The 23,271-nt window shown below is 51.7% G+C and overlaps 1 protein-coding gene across 2 annotated transcripts in view; it reads right to left on the reverse strand.

The window, feature by feature from the left end:
• Window positions 1-23,271, reverse strand: part of PPP4R1 (protein phosphatase 4 regulatory subunit 1) — a 114,414-nt gene that overhangs the window by 44,657 nt on the left and 46,486 nt on the right. For both annotated transcript variants that reach the window (XM_075314542.1, XM_075314541.1), the window contains exons 10-11: window positions 22,114-22,247; window positions 21,280-21,809 (exon numbers count right to left, since the gene is read on the reverse strand). In XM_075314542.1, coding sequence (XP_075170657.1) covers window positions 21,280-21,809; window positions 22,114-22,247 — 664 coding nt within the window. The remainder of the gene's footprint in view (window positions 1-21,279; window positions 21,810-22,113; window positions 22,248-23,271) is intronic.

The raw sequence follows: 23,271 nt of genomic DNA on the forward strand, positions 1-23,271 counted from the left end.
CACACGGAACAAGAAACCTGCCAATCAGGCAACAGGGAGGGTGCTGGGTCTCCCATGTCGGAACTATAAGAAAAAGAATTTACGGTAAGTAACAAAATTCTCTTTTTCTTCATCGTTCCTTATGGGAGACCCAGACCATGGGACGTTCCAAAGCAGTCCATGGGTGGGAATAAACAGAAAAACTGAGAAGTAGGCGAAACCTAACTTCACAAATGGGCGACAGCCGCCTGAAGGATGCGTCTGCCCAAGCTCGCATCTGCCGAAGCATGAGCATGCACTTGGTAGTGCTTCGAAAAGGTATGCAGACTAATCCAAGTGGCAGTCTGACAGACCTGCTGAGCCGTAGCCTGGGCCTGAAAGCCTAAGAGGCACCGACAGCTCTGGTCAAGTGGGCCTTGATCCCCGGCGGGAGAGGCACTTGGGTACACTGGTAGGTATCGGAAATGGCCGACCTAATCCAACGAGCCAGGGTCGGCTTAGATGCCGAGAGGCCCTTACGCTGACCAGTGGTCAGCACAAAAGAGAGGTGCACTGCCTAAGAACAGCGGTGCGAGACACATAGATCCGGAGCGCCCGCACCAGATCCAGAGTATGCAACGCCTTTTCAAAGCGATGAACAGGAGCCGGACACAAGGAAGGCAGGGAAAATGCCCCGGTTAAGGTGGAGGGAGCAACCACCTTAGGGAGAAAGTCCGGAGTCGGACGGAGAACCACCTTGTCTTGATGAAAAACCAAAAAAGGGGTGACTCCGAAGAGAGTGCAGCCAAAACAGAGACTCTCTTGAGGGAAGTTATGGCCACTAGAAAGACCACTTTCTGTGAAAGACGAAACAAAGAAACCTCCCTAAGAGGCTCAAAGGGGGGTTTCCGGAAGCCGTGAGGACCGGATTAAGGTCCCGGGGCTCCAAAGGCCGCCGGTAAGGCGGAATGATGTGAGATGCGCCCTGCATGAAGGAGCGCACCTGAGCCAGCCGGGCGATACGCCGCTGGCACAACACTGACAGAGCCGAGACCTGTCCCTTAAGGGAATTGAGGGATAGTCCTAGCTGCAGACCGGACTGTAGAAGGGACAGGAGGGTCGGCAAGGCAAAAAGGCCAAAGGATACTTCCGAGCTCGAGTCATAGTGGAGATGACTTCAGGAGGGATACCAGAAGTCGTCAAGATCCAGGACTCAAAAGCCACGCCGTCAATCTGAGAGTCGCAGGATTCTGGCGGAAAGACGGACCTCGTGAGAGAAGGTCTGGACAGTCCGGGAGATGCCATGGCACCTCTACGGACAGATGGAGCAGGTCAGGGTACCAAGCTTGCCTGGGTCAGTCTGGAGTAATGAGAATGACCCGACGGCCCTCCATTCTGATCTTGCGCAGGACTCTGGGCAAGAGCTAGAGGGTGAAACACGTAAGACAGACGAAGCTGGGACCAAACTTGAACCAGTGCGTCTGCCGCAGAAGCCTGAGGATCGTGGAGCCACGGTTTGACGGCTGAGATAATCTGCCTCCCAGTTTTCCACGTCTGGGATGTGGGCTGCGGATATGGTGGACTAGGAGTCCTCCATCCACTGAAGAATGCGTTGAATCTCCAACATTGCCAGGCGGCTGAGTGTCCCGCCCTGGAGGTTGATGTAGGCAAACGCTGTTGCGTTGTCTGACTGGACTCGAATGTGCCTGGCCGCCAACAGATGGTGAAAGGCTTAGAGAGCTAGAAACACAGCTCTGATTTCCAGCACATTGATCCAGAGGGCTGATTCGGACAGAGTCCAAGTGCCCTGCGCTCCATGGTGGAGATATACTGCTCCCCAGCCGGATAGACTAGCATCCTGGTGAGGATCACCCGGGACGGGGCCAGGAAGGAGCGTCCCTGAGACAGAGGGGCCGAAGCCACCACTGAAACGAGCCCCTGGTCTGTGGCGAAGCCACCACCCCGTGAAAGGAGGAAGTCCGCTTGTTCCAACAGCGGAAAATATCCAGCCGCAGAGGACGCAGATGGAACTGGGCAAGGGAATCGCTTCCATTGACGCCACCATCTGATCCAGCACCTGTATTAGGTGCCTGATGGAACGACGTCGACCGCCAGCGGAGGGACTGCTGTTTGACTAAGGGCAGCATCACAAGTGCCGACAGAGTCTCGAATTGCGTCCCTGGGTACGTGAACTTCTGGGTCGAAGTCAGAGTGGACTTGGACAGAATGACAAGCCACCCGAATTGGTTAGAGTGGCGAGAGTGAGCGAGGCACTCCGCTAACAGTCTGCACTGGATGAAGCCCAGACTAGAAGGCCGTCCAGGACAAAAGGATCACTGCCAACACCTAGAGGTGCAGGACCGCAATCACAGCTGCCCCGACCTTGAGAATACTCGAGGGGCCGTGGCTAACCCCAAGGGAAGAGCCACGAATTGGAAATGTTCCTCTTCGATTGCAAAACGTAGCCAACGCTGGTGTGAAACTGCGATTGGCACATGCAGATAGGCATCTCTGATGTCGATGGATGCTAGGGAATCTCCTTGGGTCATTGATTGATCGCAGAGACTCCATGCGAAAATGAGGCACCTGAACATGCTTGAGAAGCTTGAGATCCAGGTCGGAAGGCACCGCCCTCTTCGGGGACTAGGAATAGATTTAAGCAGAAATCTCAGAACCGTTCCCAGTCGGGAACCGGTACAATTACTTCATTGGCCTGCAAGAATGCCACGGCCTGTGAGAAGGCGGCGGCCTTGGAGCAGGGGGGAGTTGCAGAAAAAAACCTGTTTGGCGGGCTGGATAGAATTCTATCCTGTAGCCGTGGGAGAAGGTATCCCGCACCCACTGATCGGAGACGTGTTAAAACCATACGTCGCCAAAGTGGGAGAGCCTGCCACCGACCAAGGACGTTGCTGGCGTGGCCAGATCTTAGAGAACGATCAGATGGAGGAACGAAAAGAACGAAACCTCGACTGATTCCTGCCCTGGACAGGTTTCCTGGTTTAGGTTTGTGGCATGGAAGAACTCTTCCCGCCAAGAGCTTCCTTAATAATTTCATCCAGTTGTTCCCGAATAGTCTGGTCCCAGCAAAAGGGAGCCCAGCAAGGAACTTCTTTAGAAGCATCTGCCTTCCATTTCCGAAGCCACAGGAGCCTGTGGATAGCGAGGAAATTAGCCGAGGCCACCGCAGTGCGGTGAGAGTCTCCAGCATGGCAGACATGGCATAGGATGAAAAGACTGAAGTCTGGAAGTTAAGGCAACCATTTCGGGCATAGAGTCCCTCTGTGAGGGAATGCATCTCCTCTAGAGAAGCAGAGATGGCTTTGAAAGCCCGCACTGCTGCAAAAGCTGGGGAGAACGAGGCCCCTGCCGCCTCCATACAGATTTGGCCAGAAGGACAACCTGGCGGACAGCAAAACCTTAAGTGCCATCAGCCACTGATACAACGGTCCGGGCTGAGAGTCTAAACACCGGAGGGACCACCTTTGGTGAATGAGCCCACTCCTTGACCACCTCTGGTGGAAAGGGAAAACTGTCATCAGAACCACGCTTTGGGAAGCGTTTGTCAGAGCAGACCCTGGGCTTGGTCACAGTGGCCTGAAAACTGGAGTGGTTAAGGAACACACTCCTTGTTCTCTTAGGCAAGGTAAACTGGTGCCTTTTTGCCAGAGAGGGTTGCTCCTCTGATACTGGCGGATTGAGGTCCAGTACAGAATTAATGTACAGTGGGATCCTTAGAGAGGTGCAGTCAGCCACTGATACAACTATCCGGGCTGAAAGTCTAGACACCGGAGGGACCACCCTTGGTGAATGAGCCCACTCCTTGACCACCTCTGGTGGAAGGGGGAAACAGTCATCAGAACCACGCTTTGGGAGCGTCTGTCAGGACAGGCTCTGGGCTTGGTCACAGTGGGCTGAAAACTGGAGTGGTTAAGGAACACACTCCTTGTTCTCTTTAAGGTATACTGATGCCTTCCTGCCAGAGGGGGATGCTCCCCTGATACAGGCAAATTGAGGTCCAGTACAAATATAATGGACGCAATCAAATCATTAGCATCTGCATCACCTTCGGACAGATCAATGGTACATGAAGTAGCGTCCGAGCCCCTAGTAAAGACATCCTCCTCGTCCTGTGAGTCAGCTCGTGAATCAGAGCTGCGGGACGGGGAAGGACAGGGGACCCTGCGTCTCCATTTTAGGAGGACGGGGTCTGAGACCAGATGAAGAGTCCTCTGTGAGCTTTGCTGAGCGAGCCGTAGCAGCAGAAGCGCCCTGAGAAGGGAGCTAATGCATGCTCAGCAGAGTCCGGGACAGCTGTCCCCTGGAAAAAGCGGATTCTACCCAAACCGGGGGTTCAGCCACCGGAGCCGGAGCAGCTGGAGGGACCACTGATGAGCCTCCAGGCTGAGGGACCACTGTGTTTATGTGCTCGATACAGGCAGTACGAGTCTACATGCAGTGCATATTAAGAACAGCCTTGCAGCCTTGCTCTGATGTGAGACATGCTGCAGAAGTGGGGGCTCTGTCCAGAATGACCCCCAGCAGAGTATATAAACAGAGAATATAAGCAGCTGCACAACCGGAGGTTGTGGCTTGCCAGACCGTTTAACATACATCTTTGTGCCCTCCAGTCCCTCAGCCCAGGCCCCCATTTGTCACAATGTGGTATCTCTGTGCCTATGCAGACATTGAGAACGCTGAGAAAATGGCGACCGGAGCGAGGAGAGGGGGCGGGGCCTACTCTGAGAGCGGGCAAATGAGGTATACAGGGGAGGGAATCTTTCCTCAGTGAGGAGTGTCCGTTCCCTGTGCTGAACAGCCGCTGGGCGGAGCCGCACTGTCCCTCTGCATGACTGACATGCAGGGGCAGTGAAACCGAAACTACGCCTCAGGCGAAGCCGGGGCCTAGATTTAAACATGCGGCCAGCGTGCAGGCACCATTGGCGCGGTTCTCCAGTGAAAACTGGAGAACCGGCCGGAAATGTTAACACAGTCATATAACACACTCTCCCCAATATATAAAGTACAAGGGACCCCTGGAAAGACCACTTTCTGTGGTAAAAACGTCTCAGTACTTAGCTTGTGAGACGCAGGTGCCAGGTCCCTGGGAGGTGAGCGCTCCGTCCGGCAGGATCCTGAAAGGGCTGCGGATGGAGACCGGTCTCCTGCAAAGCAGCGAGAACCGTGATGGCTCCCACTTCAAGCCAGAGCCCCAGGGGATGGTGAAGGAGCGCGGCATGTGAAGGCTCCAGCCTTGTAAAATCAACCTTAACAGCACCGCCGACACAGTGGGGTGAGAAGGGACATGCCGGGAGTCCAGACTGGACCCGCTTTTCTTCCAAATCTTTGAAATAAAAAAAAATCAAAAATCAGAGAATGCATGTGTGTGTGTGACCTCCTGAACACAAAGCATTGAAACTGGCTAGGACTGGCTACCAGGGGGTGTATATGCTAGGAGGGAGGAGCTACACGTTTGAGTGTAGTACTTTGTGTGTCCTCCGGAGGCAGAAGCTATACACCCATGGTCTGGGTCTCCCATAAGGAACGATGAAGAAATAATGGACATGCTCATTTTCTTAAGTTTCTCGAGAACATTTTCTCAAAAGGAAATTTCTTGAGAAAAATCCGCAGTGTGCGCACAGCTATTTTTTTCCCCATAGGATTTGCTGGGAAATGTCTGCACAAAGATTGCAGACATTTCTCAAGAAATTTCCACAGCAAATCCGCGGGTAAATCCGCGGGCAAAACGGCCTAGTGCGCACAGAGCCTAAGGCCGGGTGCACCACTTGTTCCTTTTGGACATGACCGTTAAAGCCAGAAGAGAACCTCAACCCTACACCTATGGAAGAGCTGAAACAGTCAGTCACTCCCTAAGCGAGAACAGGAGGAACCATTTATAGAAAGATGCGACTGTTGGCATGAAGCCTGGATGAAACAGTCAGTAGAAATAGAAACAGTCTTGCAACCCGTGGAGACAAAGTCACAAATGTAGGCATTAGTACTGGGTCCTGATGTCCCAGAAAAAAGGTGGTCCTTCACTTAAAGGGTGGTTCACCCATATTTTTTATTTTCTAGATCGATATTATATTGAGAAGAAGGGAATTTTGTTACTTACCGTAAATTCCTTTTCTTCTAGCTCCTATTGGGAGACCCAGACGATTGGGTGTATAGCACTGCCTCCGGAGGCCACACAAAGCAATTACACTAAAAAGTGTAAGGCCCCTCCCCTTCTGGCTATACACCCCCAGTGGGATCACTGGCTCACCAGTTTTAGTGCAAAAGCAAGAAGGAGGAAAGCCAATAACTGGTTTAAACAAATTCACTCCGACGTAACGTCGGAGAACTGAAAACCATTGAACATGAACAACATGTGTACCCGAAAAACAACCAAAAATCCCGAAGGACAACAGGGCGGGTGCTGGGTCTCCCAATAGGAGCTAGAAGAAAAGGAATTTACGGTAAGTAACAAAATTCCCTTCTTCTTCGGCGCTCCATTGGGAGACCCAGACGATTGGGACGTCCAAAAGCTGTCCCTGGGTGGGTAAAGAAATACCTCATGTTAGAGTTGCAAGACAGCCCTCCCCTACGGGGAGGCAACTGCCGCCTGCAGGACTCTTCTACCTAGGCTGGCGTCCGCCGAAGCATAGGTATGCACCTGATAATGTTTGGTGAAAGTGTGCAGACTCGACCAGGTAGCTGCCTGGCACACCTGTTGAGCCGTAGCCTGGTGTCGTAGTGCCCAGGACGCACCCACGGCTCTGGTAGAATGGGCCTTCAGCCCTGATGGAACCGGAAGCCCAGCAGAACGGTAGGCTTCAAGAATTGGTTCTTTGATCCATCGAGCCAGGGTGGCCTTGGAAGCCTGCGACCCTTTGCGCTTACCAGCGACAAGGACAAAGAGTGCATCCGAACGGCGCAGGGGCGCCGTGCGGGAAATGTAGATTCTGAGTGCTCTCACCAGATCTAACAAATGTAAATCCTTCTCATAGCGATGAACTGCATGAGGACAAAAAGAAGGCAAAGAGATATCCTGATTAAGATGAAACGAGGATACCACCTTCGGGAGAAACTCCTGAATGGGTCGCAGCACTACCTTGTCCTGGTGGAAGACCAGGAAAGGAGCCTTGGATGACAGCGCTGCTAGCTCAGACACTCTCCGAAGAGATGTGATCGCTACCAAAAAAGCCACTTTCTGTGATAGTCTAGAAAGTGAAACCTCCCTCAGAGGCTCGAAGGGCGGCTTCTGGAGGGCAACCAGTACCCTGTTCAGATCCCATGGATCTAACGGCCGCTTGTACGGGGGTACGATATGACAAACCCCCTGCAGGAACGTGCGTACCTTAGAAAGTCGTGCTAGACGCTTCTGAAAAAAGACGGATAGCGCCGAGACTTGCCCTTTAAGGGAGCCGAGCGACAAACCTTTTTCTAACCCAGATTGCAGGAAAGAAAGAAAAGTAGGCAATGCAAATGGCCAGGGAGACACTCCCTGAGCAGAGCACCAGGATAAGAATATCCTCCACGTTCTGTGGTAGATCTTAGCGGACGTGGGCTTCCTAGCCTGTCTCATGGTGGCAACGACCCCTTGGGATAATCCTGAAGACGCTAGGATCCAGGACTCAATGGCCACACAGTCAGGTTCAGGGCCGCAGAATTCCGATGGAAAAACGGCCCTTGGGACAGCAAGTCTGGTCGGTCTGGTAGTGCCCACGGTTGGCCGACCGTGAGATGCCACAGATCCGGATACCACGCCCTCCGTGGCCAGTCTGGGGCGACGAGTATGACGCGGCTGCAGTCGGATCTGATCTTGCGTAGCACCCTGGGCAAGAGTGCCAGAGGTGGAAACACATAAGGGAGCCGGAACTGCGACCAATCTTGCACTAAGGCGTCTGCCGCCAGAGCTCTGTGATCGCGAGACCGTGCCATGAAGGTTGGGACCTTGTTGTTGTGCCGGGACGCCATTAAGTCGACGTCCGGCCTTCCCCAGCGGCGACAGATTTCCTGAAACACGTCCGGGTGAAGGGACCATTCCCCTGCGTCCATGCCCTGGCGACTGAGGAAGTCTGCTTCCCAGTTTTCTACGCCGGGGATGTGAACTGCGGATATGGTGGAGGCCGTGGCTTCCACCCACATCAGAATCCGCCGGACTTCCTGGAAGGCTTGCCGACTGCGTGTCCCCCCTTGGTGGTTGATGTATGCCACCGCTGTGGAGTTGTCCGACTGAATTCGGATCTGCCTTCCTTCCAGCCACTGCTGGAAGGCTAGTAGGGCAAGATACACTGCTCTGATTTCCAGAACATTGATCTGAAGGGTGGACTCCTGCTGGGTCCACGTACCCTAAGCCCTGTGATGGAGAAAAACTGCTCCCCACCCTGACAGACTCGCGTCTGTCGTGACCACCGCCCAGGACGGTGGTAGGAAGGATCTTCCCTGTGATAATGAGGTGGGAAGAAGCCACCACTGCAGAGAGTCCTTGGCCGTCTGGGAAAGGGAGACTTTCCTGTCCAGGGATGTTGACTTCCCGTCCCATTGGCGGAGAATGTCCCATTGAAGTGGGCGCAGATGAAACTGCGCAAACGGAACCGCCTCCATTGCCGCCACCATCTTCCCGAGGAAGTGCATGAGGCGTCTTAAGGAGTGCGACTGACTTTGAAGGAGAGCCTGCACCCCCGTCTGTAGTGACCGCTGCTTGTCCAGCGGAAGCTTCACTATCGCTGAGAGAGTATGAAACTCCATGCCAAGATACGTCAGTGATTGGGTCGGTAACAGATTTGACTTTGAGAAGTTGATGATCCACCCGAACGTCTGGAGAGTCTCCAGTGCAACGTTCAGGCTGAGTTGGCATGCCTCCTGAGAGGGTGCCTTGACAAGTAGATCGTCCAAGTAAGGGATCACAGAATGTCCCTGAGAGTGCAAGACTGCTACCACTGCCGCCATGACCTTGGTGAACACCCGTGGGGCTGTCGCCAGACCAAATGGCAGAGCTACGAACTGAAGATGGTCGTCTCCTATCACGAAGCGTAGAAAGCGTTGGTGCTCTGTAGCAATCGGCACGTGGAGATAAGCATCTTTGATGTCTATTGATGCTAGGAAATCTCCTTGAGACATTGAGGCAATGACTGAGCGGAGGGATTCCATCCGGAACCGCCTGGCGTTCACATGCTTGTTGAGCAGTTTTAGGTCCAGAACAGGACGGAATGAGCCGTCCTTTTTTGGCACCACAAAGAGATTGGAGTAAAAACCTTGTCCTTGTTCCCGAAGAGGAACAGGGACCACCACTCCTTCTGCTCTTAGAGAATGCACCGCCTGCAGAAGGGCATCTGCTCGGTCGGGATGTGGGGAAGTTCTGAAGAACCGAGGCGGAGGACGAGAACTGAACTCTATCCTGTACCCGTGAGACAAAATGTCTGTTACCCACTGGTCTTTGACCTGTGGCAGCCAAATGTCGCAAAAGCGGGAGAGCCTGCCACCGACCGAGGATGCGGAGGGAGGCGGCCGAAAGTCATGAGGCAGCCGCCTTGGAAGCAGTACCTCCGGCTGCTTTCTTGGGGCGTGAGTGAGACCGCCAGGAATCAGAGCTCCTTTGCTCTTTCTGAGTCCCTTTGGACGAGGAGAATTGGGACTTGCCCGAGCCTCGAAAGGACCGAAACTTTGACTGCCACTTCCTCTGTTGAGGTTTGGTTGATCTGGGCTGGGGTAAGGAAGAGTCCTTACCTTTGGACTGTTTAATGATTTCCGCCAATTGCTCACCAAACAGTCTGTCTCCAGATAGTGGCAAGCTGGTTAAACATTTTTTAGAAGCAGAATCTGCTTTCCATTCTTTTAACCACAAGGCTCTGCGCAAAACTACAGAGTTGGCGGATGCCATTGAGGTACGGCTCGTAGATTCTAGTACCGCATTGATAGCGTAGGTCGCAAACGCAGTCATTTGCGTAGTTAAGGACGCCGCTTGCGGCACTGCTGGACTTAAGAAAGAGTCCACCTGTGCCAGACCAGCTGAAATAGCTTGGAGCGCCCACACGGCCGCGAATGCTGGAGCAAACGACGCGCCAATAGCTTCATAGACAGATTTCAACCAAAGGTCCATCTGTCTGTCATTGGCATCTTTAAGTGAAGCCCCATCCTCCACTGCAACTATGGATCTAGCTGCAAGCCTGGATATTGGAGGGTCCACTTTTGGACACTGGGTCCAGCGCTTGACCACGTCAGGGGGAAAGGGATAACGTGTATCCTTAAGACGTTTGGAAAAACGCTTGTCCGGATAAGCATGGTGTTTCTGGATTGATTCTCTGAAGTCAGAGTGGTCCAGAAAAGTACTCAATTTACGCTTGGGATACAGGAAATGGAATTTCTCCTGCTGGGCAGCTGCCTCCTCAGCTGAAGGGGCTGGTGGAGAAATATCCAGCAGCCTATTGATGGCCGCTATAAGGTCGTTTACCATGGCGTCACCATCTGGCGTATCCAAATTGAGTGCGGTGTCAGGACCAGACTCCTGATCACCCACCTCTGTCTCATCATATAGAGACCCTTCTCGCTGAGACCCTGACCCGCGTGACGACGTGGAGGGTCTCTCCCAGCGAGCTCTCTTAGGCGGCCTGGGACTGTCATCAGAATCAGAGCCCTCAGCCTGTGATGCCTGGGACCCCCTCGAAGTACGGATTAGTTCCAACTGAGGGGGACCTGGGAACATAGCCACAGCAGAGTCCATGGTCTGAGCCACTGGCCTGGACTGCAAGGTCTCCAGGATTTTTGTCATAGTCACAGACATTTTATCAGCAAAGACTGCAAATTCTGTCCCCGTCACCGGGGCAGGGTTCACAGGCGCCTCTGCCTGGGCTACCACCACCATATGCTCTGGCTGACGAAGTGCCACTGGGACTGAACATTGCACACAATGAGGGTCGTTGGAGCCTGCTGGTAGATTAGCCCCACATGCTGTACAAGCAGAGTATACAGCCCGTGCCTTGGCACCCTTGCGTTTTGTGGATGACATGTTGCTGTCTCCTCAGAGCAATATAGGGGTATACAGCCAAGAAGCGACCGTACAGTGCAGTATATATATATATATATATATATATATATATATATATATATATATATATATATATATATATATATATATATATATATATATATATATATATATATATATATATATATATATATATATATATATATATATCTGGTACAGGAAAAAGTACACCAATACACACTGTGGCACTAGTGGGGCCAGCACTAATGTGCTGCTTACCGCCCGCTAAACGCGGGTGTGTGGTCGCCAGAAATCCCTAGTCTGGGTCTCCCAGAGCCTGTGTCCGTCCTCCAGCCAGACTGCATGCAGAAATGGCTGCCGGCGTCCTGTGGAGGGGGGGGCGGGCCCTGGGCGTGCTCAGACCAAAAGCGGGAAACCTGCGTCCCACTGTGCCTAGTGAGAGGGCTGGAGCATGTAAATAAGGCTCCAGCCCTCGGCGCTGACGATTGCACAGCGTCTGTCCCATTCCCTGATTGACAGGGAGGGGGCGGGAACGAAGCGGAGCTAGGCCGCAAAAGCCGGGGACTAAATTTATAAGCGCCGCCGCCGTAAAAGCGCGGTCGGCGCTAAGTCCCCGGCGCACTACAAGTCCCAGCCGCGCCGCTCCGAGAGTGGCCGGCGCGGTAGTTCCCAGCACATGAATCCACACAGCTAAGCTGCTGTGATCCAAGCCCAGCGTGGAGCGCTACTGTCCCCGGCGCACTAACACACCCAGCAAGTCTGGCGTGTGCGTGCCTGTCTGTACGGGGACACAGAGTACCTGAAAGTTGCAGGGCCTTGTCCCTGAACGGTACCCAGCTCCGTATCCAGCAGGTTCAATGGGTCTGTGGACGGAGCCCGGCCTCAGGGCTTGGAGGCCGGTAAGATCCCACTTCCTCAGAGCCCCTCAGGGGGATGGGGAAGGAAAGCAGCATGTGGGCTCCAGCCTCTGTACCCGCAATGGGTACCTCAACCTTACAAACCACAAGTGGGGTGAGAAGGGAGCATGCTGGGGGCCCTAGTATGGGCCCTCTTTTCTTCCATCCGATATAGTCAGCAGCTACTGCTGACTAAACAGTGGAGCTATGCGTGGATGTCTGACCTCCTTCGCACAAAGCAGAAAACTGGTGAGCCAGTGATCCCACTGGGGGTGTATAGCCAGAAGGGGAGGGGCCTTACACTTTTTAGTGTAATTGCTTTGTGTGGCCTCCGGAGGCAGTGCTATACACCCAATCGTCTGGGTCTCCCAATGGAGCGCCGAAGAAAGAATGTTGCTTTTAAATACCTTATGCTGGCAATAATGCCTGTGAGAGGCACTATTGGAGACCGCTGTTCCCCGCTCCGTGAGCCACGGCAATGTCACGTCAAGTTACTGTTACACCGCGGCCGGCCACAGTGCCCATGAGTGATGAGGTGTGGGCGGTGTTTCACCGCTCGTCACAGCCCAGTTTGCCGGCCGCAAGGATGTGACGTGACCTGGAACTTGACGTGACATCACCGGATCCCCGAGGTCACGGAGCGGGGAACAGCGGTCTGCAATAGCGCCTCTCACAGGCACTATTGCCAGCATAACGTATTTGAGAGAAACATTATTTCTCAATATAATATCGATCTAGAAAATAAAAACTATGGGTGAACAACCCTTTTAAGTGACCCAGTAGGGGGGGCAGCTCTAGTAGTTAGCTCAATTGCATGTAGGCTAACCAGTTGATGTAGACCATTAGCAGAGTAGTGTAGAGGTAGGTCTCAGGAACCTGTTTTATCTCTGGCTATGAAAAGTATGACACACTGAAAGAGCATGAGTATAATCCTGCTTTGATAACGCTGACTGGCCCATTCCGCTTTGGCAATGTCAACATTGTAAAAGCAAAAAAATATTGTCAAGCTAACATGACTGGCAAAGGAATTTTGTTGACACCATCCTATAAAAGGAAGAGACATAACTGGAACAAGTCATGTAAACTGGGAAGAAGGCTCAGAAAGAACTATACAGGATCCTGTACCTACAACCTCATCTGGAAACCTAAAGTTGTCAAGCTTATGTTAAAACAGTTCAAAATCCAGTGAGAATCAGAATTGAAAGACAAAAAAACCCAAAAACATAAAACCAGTTCTCAGTGTGTAGGAGAAGCAACTGCTTACTTCTGGAGGGGATTGTGCCTAAATGAAAGTCCTTGGACTCAGCTACGTGTGGATGTTCGTATTGGTAGGTGAAATCCTACCTACAGAGTGCGTCTGTGTGTCAGTCTATGGAAAGTGTATACTCCGGAAAATGGGGTACGAAAGAGCACACTGTGACTCCATCTGCACCATTATAGTCAATGGGCCCGTCGGCGCATATGTCTGAAACCTGTTTTGCAAGGGGTTTCGACAGAAGCCCTGATGGGACCACTGATTGGAGATCGTAACGCAATGTGAAGGCGGCCTAACACGTAGAAGTGCTGGACATACAGCTAGGCTTAGTCAAGTGATGACTGAGCGCTTCGCCCTATAACCAGGCTGTGTCCATCCTCCTTTAACCCCTTAACGACCCATGACGTACTGGGTACGTCATGGATCGTGTGCCGGTAAGCCCCGCCACCTGCAGGCGGCCGCGATCCGCGCACATATCAGCTGTTTTCAACAGCTGACATGTGTGCCTGCTAGCCGCGGGTGGAATCGCTTCCACCCGCGGCCATTAACCCCTTACATTTCGCTGCCAAAATCTGGCAGCGATATGTATATGGGCGCCGCCATGACAGTCACTTACCCCGCCCCCACCGGAAGTCACGTGACATGATCACATGACTTTCGGTGGTTGCCATGGTAGCACAGGGTCATGTGATGACGCCTGTAGCTAACATGACTCACTTCCTCTCAATGCCGGAATACAGCCAGCATTGAAAGTGAAGCAGCATATCTGCAGTTCTTAGCTCTTTAGCTGAGATCTGCAGATAGAGCGATCGGATTGCTGATCGCTATAGCCCCCTAGGGGGACTAGTAAAATAAAAAAAAAAAAAAAAAAAAAGTAAAAAAAGTTTTAAAAAATTAAAAAAAATAAAAAAAAACCTAAAAGTTCAAATCACCCCCCTTTCACCCCATTGAAAATTAAAGGGTTAAAAATATACAAAATACATACATATTTGGTATCGCCACATTCAGAAATGCCCGATCAAAATATAAAATCAATGAATCTGATCAGTAAGCGGCAAAAAAATTCCAAACGCCAAAATTACGTTTTTTGGTCGCCGCAAATTTTGCGCAAAATGCAATAACAGGCGATCAAAACTGAGTATCTGCGCAAAAATGGTACCGTTAAAAACGTCAGGTCGAGACGCAAAAAATAAGCCATCACCTAGCCTCAGATCCTAAAAAATGAGAACGCTACGGGTTTTGGAAAATGGCGCAAAACGTGTGCCGCGTTTTTTGGACAAGCTTGTGAATTTTTTCACGTAACAAGTTTACAAGTAAACCTATACAAGTTTGGTGTCTACAAAGTCGCACTGACCTGAGGCATCACATAGATATCTCAGTTTTACCATATAGTGAACACCGTGAATAAAACATCCCAAAGAAGGGAATTTTGTTTACTTACCGTAAATTCCTTTTCTTCTAGCTCCTATTGGGAGACCCAGACAATTGGGTGTATAGCTTCTGCCTCCGGAGGCCACACAAAGTATTACACTTTAAAAAGTGTAACCCCTCCCCTCTGCCTATACACCCTCCCGTGCATCACGGGCCCATCAGTTTTGGTGCCAAAGCAGGAAGGAGGAAACTTATAAATTGGTCTAAGGTAAATTCAATCCGAAGGATGTTCGGAGAACAGAAACCATGAACCAAAAGAACAATTCAACATGAACAACATGTGTACACAAAAGAACAACAGCCCGAAGGGAACAGGGGCGGGTGCTGGGTCTCCCAATAGGAGCTAGAAGAAAAGGAATTTACGGTAAGTAAACAAAATTCCCTTCTTCTTTGTCGCTCCATTGGGAGACCCAGACAATTGGGACGTCCAAAAGCAGTCCCTGGGTGGGTAAAAGAATACCTCGATAAAAAGAGCCGAAAAAACGGCCCCCTCCTACAGGTGGGCAACCGCCGCCTGAAGGAGTCGCCTACCTAGGCTGGCATCTGCCGAAGCATAGGCATGCACCTGATAGTGTTTCGTGAAAGTGTGCAGACTCGACCAGGTAGCCGCCTGACACACCTGCTGAGCCGTAGCCTGGTGCCGCAATGCCCAGGATGCACCCACGGCTCTGGTAGAATGGGCTTTCAGCCCTGAAGGAATCGGAAGCCCAGAAGAACGGTAGGCTTCAAGAATCGGTTCCTTGATCCACCGAGCCAAGGTTGACTTGGAAGCCTGCGACCCCTTACGCTGGCCAGCGACAAGGACAAAGAGCGCATCAGAACGGCGCAGGGGCGCCGTGCGAGAAATGTAGAGCCGGAGTGCTCTCACTAGATCTAACAAGTGCAAATCCTTTTCACATTGGTGAACTGGGTGAGGGCAAAAAGAAGGTAAGGAGATATCCTGATTGAGATGAAAAGGGGATACCACCTTAGGGAGAAATTCCGGGACCGGACGCAGAACCACCTTGTCCTGGTGAAACACCAGGAAGGGGGCTTTGCATGACAGCGCTGCCAACTCCGACACTCTACGGAGCGATGTAACTGCCACTAGAAAAACCACCTTCTGCGAAAGACGTGATAGAGAGACATCCCGCAGTGGCTCGAAGGGTGGTTTCTGAAGAGCCGTTAGCACTCTGTTAAGATCCCATGGTTCCAGCGGCCTCTTGTAGGGTGGGACTATGTGGCAAACTCCCTGCAGGAACGTGCGGACCTGCGGAAGCCTGGCTAGACGCTTTTGAAAAAACACGGAAAGCGCCGATACTTGTCCCTTGAGAGAGCCGAGAGACAAACCCTTGTCCATTCCGGATTGAAGGAAAGAAAGAAAAGTGGGCAAGGCAAACGGCCAGGGGGTAAAACCCTGATCAGAGCACCAGGATAAGAAGATCCTCCAAGTCCTGTGATAGATCTTGGCGGACGTTGGTTTCCTGGCCTGTCTCATAGTGGCAATGACATCTTGAGATAACCCTGAGGACGCTAGGAGCCAGGACTCAATGGCCACACAGTCAGGGTGAGGGCCGCAGAATTCAGATGGAAAAATGGCCCTTGAGACAGCAAGTCTGGTCGGTCTGGGAGTGCCCACGGTTGACCCACCGTGAGGTGCCACAGATCCGGGTACCACGACCTCCTCGGCCAGTCTGGAGCGACGAGGATGGCGCGGCGGCAGTCGGACCTGATCTTGCGTAACACTCTGGGCAGCAGTGCCAGAGGAGGAAATACATAAGGCAGTCGAAACTGCGACCAATCCTGAACTAATGCGTCCGCCGCCAGAGCTCTGTGATCTTGAGACCGTGCCATGAATGCCGGGACTTTGTTGTTGTGCCGAGACGCCATGAGGTCGACGTCCGGCGTTCCCCAGCGGCAACAGATCTCTTGAAACACGTCCGGGTGAAGAGACCATTCCCCTGCGTCCATGCCCTGGCGACTGAGAAAGTCTGCTTCCCAGTTTTCTACGCCCGGGATGTGAACTGCGGAGATGGTGGAGGCTGTGGCCTCCGCCCACAGCAGAATCCGCCGGACTTCCTGGAAGGCTTGACGGCTGCGCGTGCCGCCCTGGTGGTTGATGTACGCGACTGCCGTGGCGTTGTCCGACTGTATGCGGATCTGCCTGCCCTCCAGCCACCGGTGGAACGCCTTTAGGGCTAGATACACTGCCCTTATCTCCAGAACATTGATCTGAAGGGAGGACTCCGTCGGAGTCCAGGTTCCCTGAGCCCTGTGGTGGAGAAAGACCGCTCCCCACCCTGACAGACTCGCGTCCGTCGTGACCACAGCCCAGGATGGGGGCAGGAATGATTTTCCCTTCGACAAAGAAGTGGGAAGGAGCCACCACTGAAGAGAGGTTTTGGCTGCCAGTGAAAGAGAGACGTTCCTGTCTAGGGACGTCGACCTCCTGTCCCATTTGCGGAGAATGTCCCATTGAAGTGGACGCAGATGAAACTGCGCAAAGGGAACTGCCTCCATTGCTGCCACCATTTTCCCTAGGAAGTGCATGAGGCGCATCAAGGGGTGTGACTGGGCCCGAAGGAGAGAGTGCACCCCTGTCTGTAGCGAACGCTGTTTGTCCAGCGGAAGCTTCACTATCGCTGAGAGAGTATGAAACTCCATCCCGAGGTAAGTCAGTGATTGGGTCGGTGTCAATTTTGACTTTGGGAAATTGATGATCCACCCGAACCTCTGGAGAGTCTCCAGAGCAATGGTCAGGCTGTGTTGACATGCCACCCGGGATTGTGCCTTGACTAGAAGATCGTCTAAGTAAGGGATCACCGAGTGGCCCTGAGAGTGTAGGACCGCCACCACTGCTGCCATGACCTTGGTGAAGACCCGTGGGGCTGTCGCCAGGCCGAACGGCAGTGCCACGAACTGAAGGTGTTCGTCCCCGATGGCGAAACGCAGGAAGCGTTGATGCTCTGGTGCAATCGGCACATGGAGATAAGCATCCCTGATGTCGATTGATGCTAGGAAGTCTCCTTGGGACATCGAGGCGATGACAGAGCGGAGAGATTCCATCCGGAACCGTCTGGTTCTCACGTGTCTGTTGAGCAGTTTGAGGTCCAGAACGGGACGGAATGATCCGTCCTTTTTTGGCACCACGAACAAGTTGGAGTAAAAACCGCGACCACGTTCTTGAAGGGGAACGGGGATCACAACTCCTTCTGCTTTCAAAGTGTTCACCGCCTGAAAAAGTGCATCGGCTCGCTCGGGGGGCGGAGATGTTCTGAAGAAACGAGTCGGAGGACGAGAACTGAGCTCTATCCTGTAACCGTGAGACAGAATGTCTCTCACCCATCGGTCTTGGACATGTGGCCACCAGGCATCGCAAAAGCGGGAGAGCCTGCCACCGACCGAGGATGCGGTTTGGGGAGGCCGAAAGTCATTAGGAGGCCGCCTTGGAGGCGGTTCCTCCGGCAGTCTTTTTAGGACGTGACTTAGACTGCCATGCAGAAGGGTTCCTCTGGCCCTTCTCTGACCTGTTGGACGTGGAGGAATGGGACCTGGCTGAGGGCCGAAAGGACCGAAACCTCGGTTGTATCTTTCGTTGCTGAGGTCTGTTTGGTTTAGACTGGGGTAAGGACGAGTCCTTTCCCTTGGATTGTTTAATAATTTCGTCCAATTGCTCGCCAAACAAACGGTCGCCAGAAAATGGCAATCCGGTTAAGAACTTCTTGGAAGCAGAGTCTGCCTTCCATTCGCGTAGCCACATGGCCCTGCGGACTGCCACCGAATTGGCGGATGCTACCGCTGTACGGCTCGCAGAGTACAGGACGGCATTCATGGCGTAGGACGAAAAGGCCGACGCCTGAGAAGTCAAAGACACAACCTGCGGAGCAGAGGTACGTGTGACCGCATTAATCTCAGACAGACAAGCTGAGATAGCTTGGAGTGCCCACACGGCTGCGAATGCCGGAGCAAAAGACGCGCCTATGGCTTCATAGATGGATTTCATCATGAGCTCTATTTGCCTGTCAGTGGCATCCTTGAGCGATGAACCATCTGCCACTGATACTACTGATCTAGCCGCCAGTCTGGAGACTGGGGGATCCACCTTGGGACACTGAGCCCAACCCTTAACTACGTCAGGGGGGAAGGGGTAACGTGTGTCATTAAGGCGCTTAGTAAAGCGCTTGTCCGGAAATGCTCTGTGCTTCTGGACAGCATTTCTGAAGTTAGAGTGATCGAAAAACGCACTCCGTGTACGTTTGGGAAACCTAAACTGGTGTTTCTCCTGCTGCGAAGCCGACTCCTCTATAGGTGGAGTTGGGGGAGAAAGATCTAGCACCTGGTTGATGGACGCTATAAGGTCATTTACTATGGCGTCCCCTTCAGGTGTATCAAGATTGAGAGCAACGTCAGGGTCAGAGCCCTGAGCTGCGACATCCGCCTCATCCTCCAGAGAGTCCTCAAGCTGAGACCCCGAGCAGCGTGATGAAGTCGGGGAAGGTTCCCAGCGAGCCCGCTTAGCCGGTCTGGGACTGCGGTCCGTGTCGGAGTCCTCACCGTGGGACCTAGGTGTCACCCCAGGAGCACTTTGCTGCGCCGACCGAGAGGGGCCTGGGGGCGATGAACTCACAGTGCCCTGGGCCTGTGCTACCGGTCTGGACTGCAAGGCTTCTAGTATCTTAGCAGACCATCTGTCCATAGACTGAGCCATGGATTGTGAAAGCGACTCAGAGTTTCTCAGCCAGAACTGCAAACTCTGTCCCTGCCACCTGGACAGTGGAAGCCGGCGGTTCTACCTGAGCCGAGGGTCCCACCTGTGCCCGAGGCTCCGGCTGTGCCACAGGGGCCGAGCATTGCACACAATGAGGGTAGGTGGAACCTGCAGGTAACATAGCCGCACAAGAGGTACAGGTTGCAAAATAAGCCTGTGCCTTGGCACCCTTGCTCTTTGCGGACGACATGCTGTTGTCTCCTCTTAGAGTGATCAGTGAGGGTATATAGCCAAAAGCAAATAATGCGGCCGAACAGAGAAAATGTGTACAATATATATATCTATATATATATATACACTTCGGCACCCCAGGGGGCCCAGCACCTGTAACCGGTGTGGCTTACCGACCGCCCAAAGCGGTTGTGTGTCCACCAGATTCCCTGCCTGGGCCTCCCAGAGCTGCAGAGCTCGTTCTGAAATCCTCCACCGGCAGAAGTGATTATAACAATGGCTGCCAGCGTTCTCAGGGGAGGAGGGAGCCGTGGGCGTGACTAATAAAGTGCGGGAATCTGGTGCCCCACAGTGCTCAGTGAGGGGGGAGGAGGACACCAAAGTATGCTCCAGCCCTCACTGCCGACGTCCAGTCGGCCGTCCCGCCCTTACCCCTGACTGGCAGGCCCGGGGGCGGGAGTTATGGTACTAGGCCGCAGAAGCCGGGGACTAAATTTAATAACGCGGCCGACAAACAGGCGCGGTCGGCGCGGTAGTCCCGGTCTCACAAAAACACAGCAGCCGCTGCAGCGTCTGTAACACAGGCGCTCCATGCAGCGTCCCCAAGGGGACACAGAGTACCTTAAAGATGCAGGGCCCTGTCCCTGATGATATCCAGTCTCCTGTCCATCAGATTCCCCCAGGGGCTGCGGAGGGAGCCCGGTCCCAGTGAATGGTGACCGGTTAGGATCCCATTTCTCCCAGAGCCTCTAAGGGATGGGGAAGGAAAACGGCATGTGGGCTCCAGCCTTTGTACCCGCAATGGGTACCTCAACCTTAACAGCACCGCCGACTTAGTGGGGTGAGAAGGGAGCATGCCGGTGGCCCTGTGAGGGGCCCTCTTTTCTTCCATCCGATATAATCAGCAGCTGCTGCTGACTAAAATGTGGAGCTTGCGTGAATGTGTGCCTCCTTCAACACAAAGCATAAAACTGATGGGCCCGTGATGCACGGGAGGGTGTATAGGCAGAGGGGAGGGGTTACACTTTTTAAAGTGTAATACTTTGTGTGGCCTCCGGAGGCAGAAGCTATACACCCAATTGTCTGGGTCTCCCAATGGAGCGACAAAGAAAACTATTGTACGATCACACTTATTTTGCAATTTTTCCGCACTTGGAATTTTTTTGCCGTTTTCCAGTACACTATATGGTAAAACTTATGGTTTCATTTAAAAGTACAACTCGTCCCGCAAAAAACAAGCCCTCATATGGTAAGATTGATGGAAAAATAAAAAAAGTTACGCCTCTAGGAAGAAGGGGAGCAAAAAACAAAAACGCAAAAATGGAAAGTGCCCGGGGGCTGAAGGGGTTAAAGCTGGATTCTTTCTGCACAGATATGTAGGTTTTTAACCCAGATAGAGGCATTTAAGTTAAGGTCCCGGTATATTAGAGATCACCTTGCCACTGGTTACCAGGCTCGCCTGCATTAGCCAATACATAAGCTAAGTATATTTTTTTTTAAATATTCCTATAGCAGTAATGCAATAGCAGAGTTCCCATATTCATTGCTAGCATTCTAAAGTTTAGCTGTATGTGTTTGGTAGTTATAGTGTGTTTTCAGCCAACACCTGCTGGATATGTGGGTCAGTTTTTTTTTATATACCTCCTAGTAGCAGCAGCTATAACGCACAATCTCTGCCCCCCATTGACATGGGTGGGAAAACATGGCTGACTGTTTCTGACTTGCTTCAGTGAAGTGAAAGGAGCTGAGCTGAAATATTAAACTATTCTATAGTTTTGTTTTTGTTTTTTTAAGGACTGGTATATTTTTAAAGGACCCCCCCTAATTTAATTACCTTTAACATCAGGATCATCTGTGTGCGGCTCCAGGTTTTCGATCATCTCCTCCAGCTCTTTTCTGGTAGCCATGGCTATATTAGGGGAGCCAGGGGATGATGCCTTCTGAACTCCTGCCTTATTATCTGGGCTGTGTGCTTCAGCTTGTGTATGCCGAAGTTCCAGATCGATATCAATTTCAGGAATTGGAGTCCTCCAGTAATGGAACGAATTGAACAGCTCTTGCTCAGTAACGGGGCTCTCCTGAGATTGCAAATCTAAAACTTCTGATGCTTCTGCATCAGGGGAATCCTGTTCTGGTTCAACAGAGTCAACTGAATTCTCCAAAGGCAAAGTGCAATGTGAAAGAAAGTCTATAGAGTGATTGGTGACCCTAAAGATTTCATCTGAAGCCGGATCATCACTCAGATTGGTTTCTAGCTTCACAGTGAAGGTAAGAGGGCTGCTCTCGGTTTCAGACACGTCTGCTGTATCTGCATTTTCTGGGGTAGCACCCGCCGCAACCTCCAGAAGACGACTATCCGATGAACTGCGAAAAGAAATACAGGAATAGGTAGCATTTAAAATGAAAAGGGGGGGGGAAAGACGGTAATATCAACTACAGTATAGTGGCTTTGGAGAGAAAGAAAAAAAATAAATAAAAAGGTGACTAGTGCCAGCACTTTATAGTAATTCATAGACCGGGCATTACTATTTCTTTTTTTTTTTAATAATAATATCAAAATATAAAAGTGTATATATATATATATTTAACCTCAATCTGCACCACCATTGAAACAAATAAAAAAAACAACCAAAAAAAAAACCAAAACAACAAAAACAGAAGGACAAACCTCTCACTGGCTTCATCTGGGTTTACATCCTCTGCGGTTTTACATTCTTCTTCTTTAAAGTATTGACCAGAACTTGATGGATTAGCAAAAGTAGATATAAAAGGCCCAAGAGATTGAAAGGCAGCTTGGCGTACCTACATTAAAAGAACGCAGTCTTAGTAGCACTTATGGTTTTCTTAGTTACTACATGTACTCCAAGTATTTAAAGGGAACCTGTCACCACTTTTTTGGCTTTAAGCTGCGGCCACCACCACCTGGCTCTTATATACAGCATTCTAACATGCTGTATATAAGAGCCCAGGCCGGGGGTATAACATAAAAAACACTTTATAATACTTACCTAACAGTTGCGCTGTGGGCCTTATGGGCATCTCCATTGTCAGATGCTGGCGCCGCCTCTTTCGGCCATCTTTGTTCTTCTCTAGCCGCGGTGCATGACGAGTCCGACGTCATACACACTCGCCGGCATTCAGGTCCTGAGCAGGGCAGATCAAAGTATTGTAGTGCGCCTGCGCAGGACCAGCGACTGTGTATAACGTAGACGCGTCATGCACCCAGGCTTCAGAAAGAGGACAAAGATGGCTAAAAGAGGAGGCGTCGGCACCGGACAATGGAGACGCCCATAAGGCCCACAGCGCGACAGTTAGGTAAGTATTATAACGTGTTTTTTAGGTTATACCCCTGGCCTGGGCTATTATATACAGCATGTTAGAATGCTGTATATAAGAGCCCCGAGGTGGTGGCCGCAGCTTATAGGCCAAAAAAAAGAGAATTTTGTTTACTTACCGTAAATTCTTTTTCTTATAGTTCCGTATTGGGAGACCCAGACATTAGGTGTATAGCTTCTGCCTCCGGAGGACACACAAAGTACTACACTCAAAAGTGTAGCTCCTCCCTCTGAGCTTATACACCCCCTGGAGAACCAGATCTAGCCAGTTTAGTGCAAAAGCTGAAGGAGAATAGCCACCCACAAGTAAAAACAGAGCAAGAACCAGAACAACCGGAGCCTCTGTCTACGACAACAGCCGATGATAACACGCGGAACAAGAAACTGCCAACAGGCAACAGGGAGGGTGCTGGGTCTCCCAATACGGAACTATAAGAAAAAGAATTTACGGTAAGTAAACAAAATTCTCTTTTTCTTTATCGTTCCTATGG

Source organism: Anomaloglossus baeobatrachus, chromosome 6 (genome assembly GCF_048569485.1).
Source record: "Anomaloglossus baeobatrachus isolate aAnoBae1 chromosome 6, aAnoBae1.hap1, whole genome shotgun sequence".
Taxonomy (NCBI): domain Eukaryota; kingdom Metazoa; phylum Chordata; class Amphibia; order Anura; family Aromobatidae; genus Anomaloglossus; species Anomaloglossus baeobatrachus.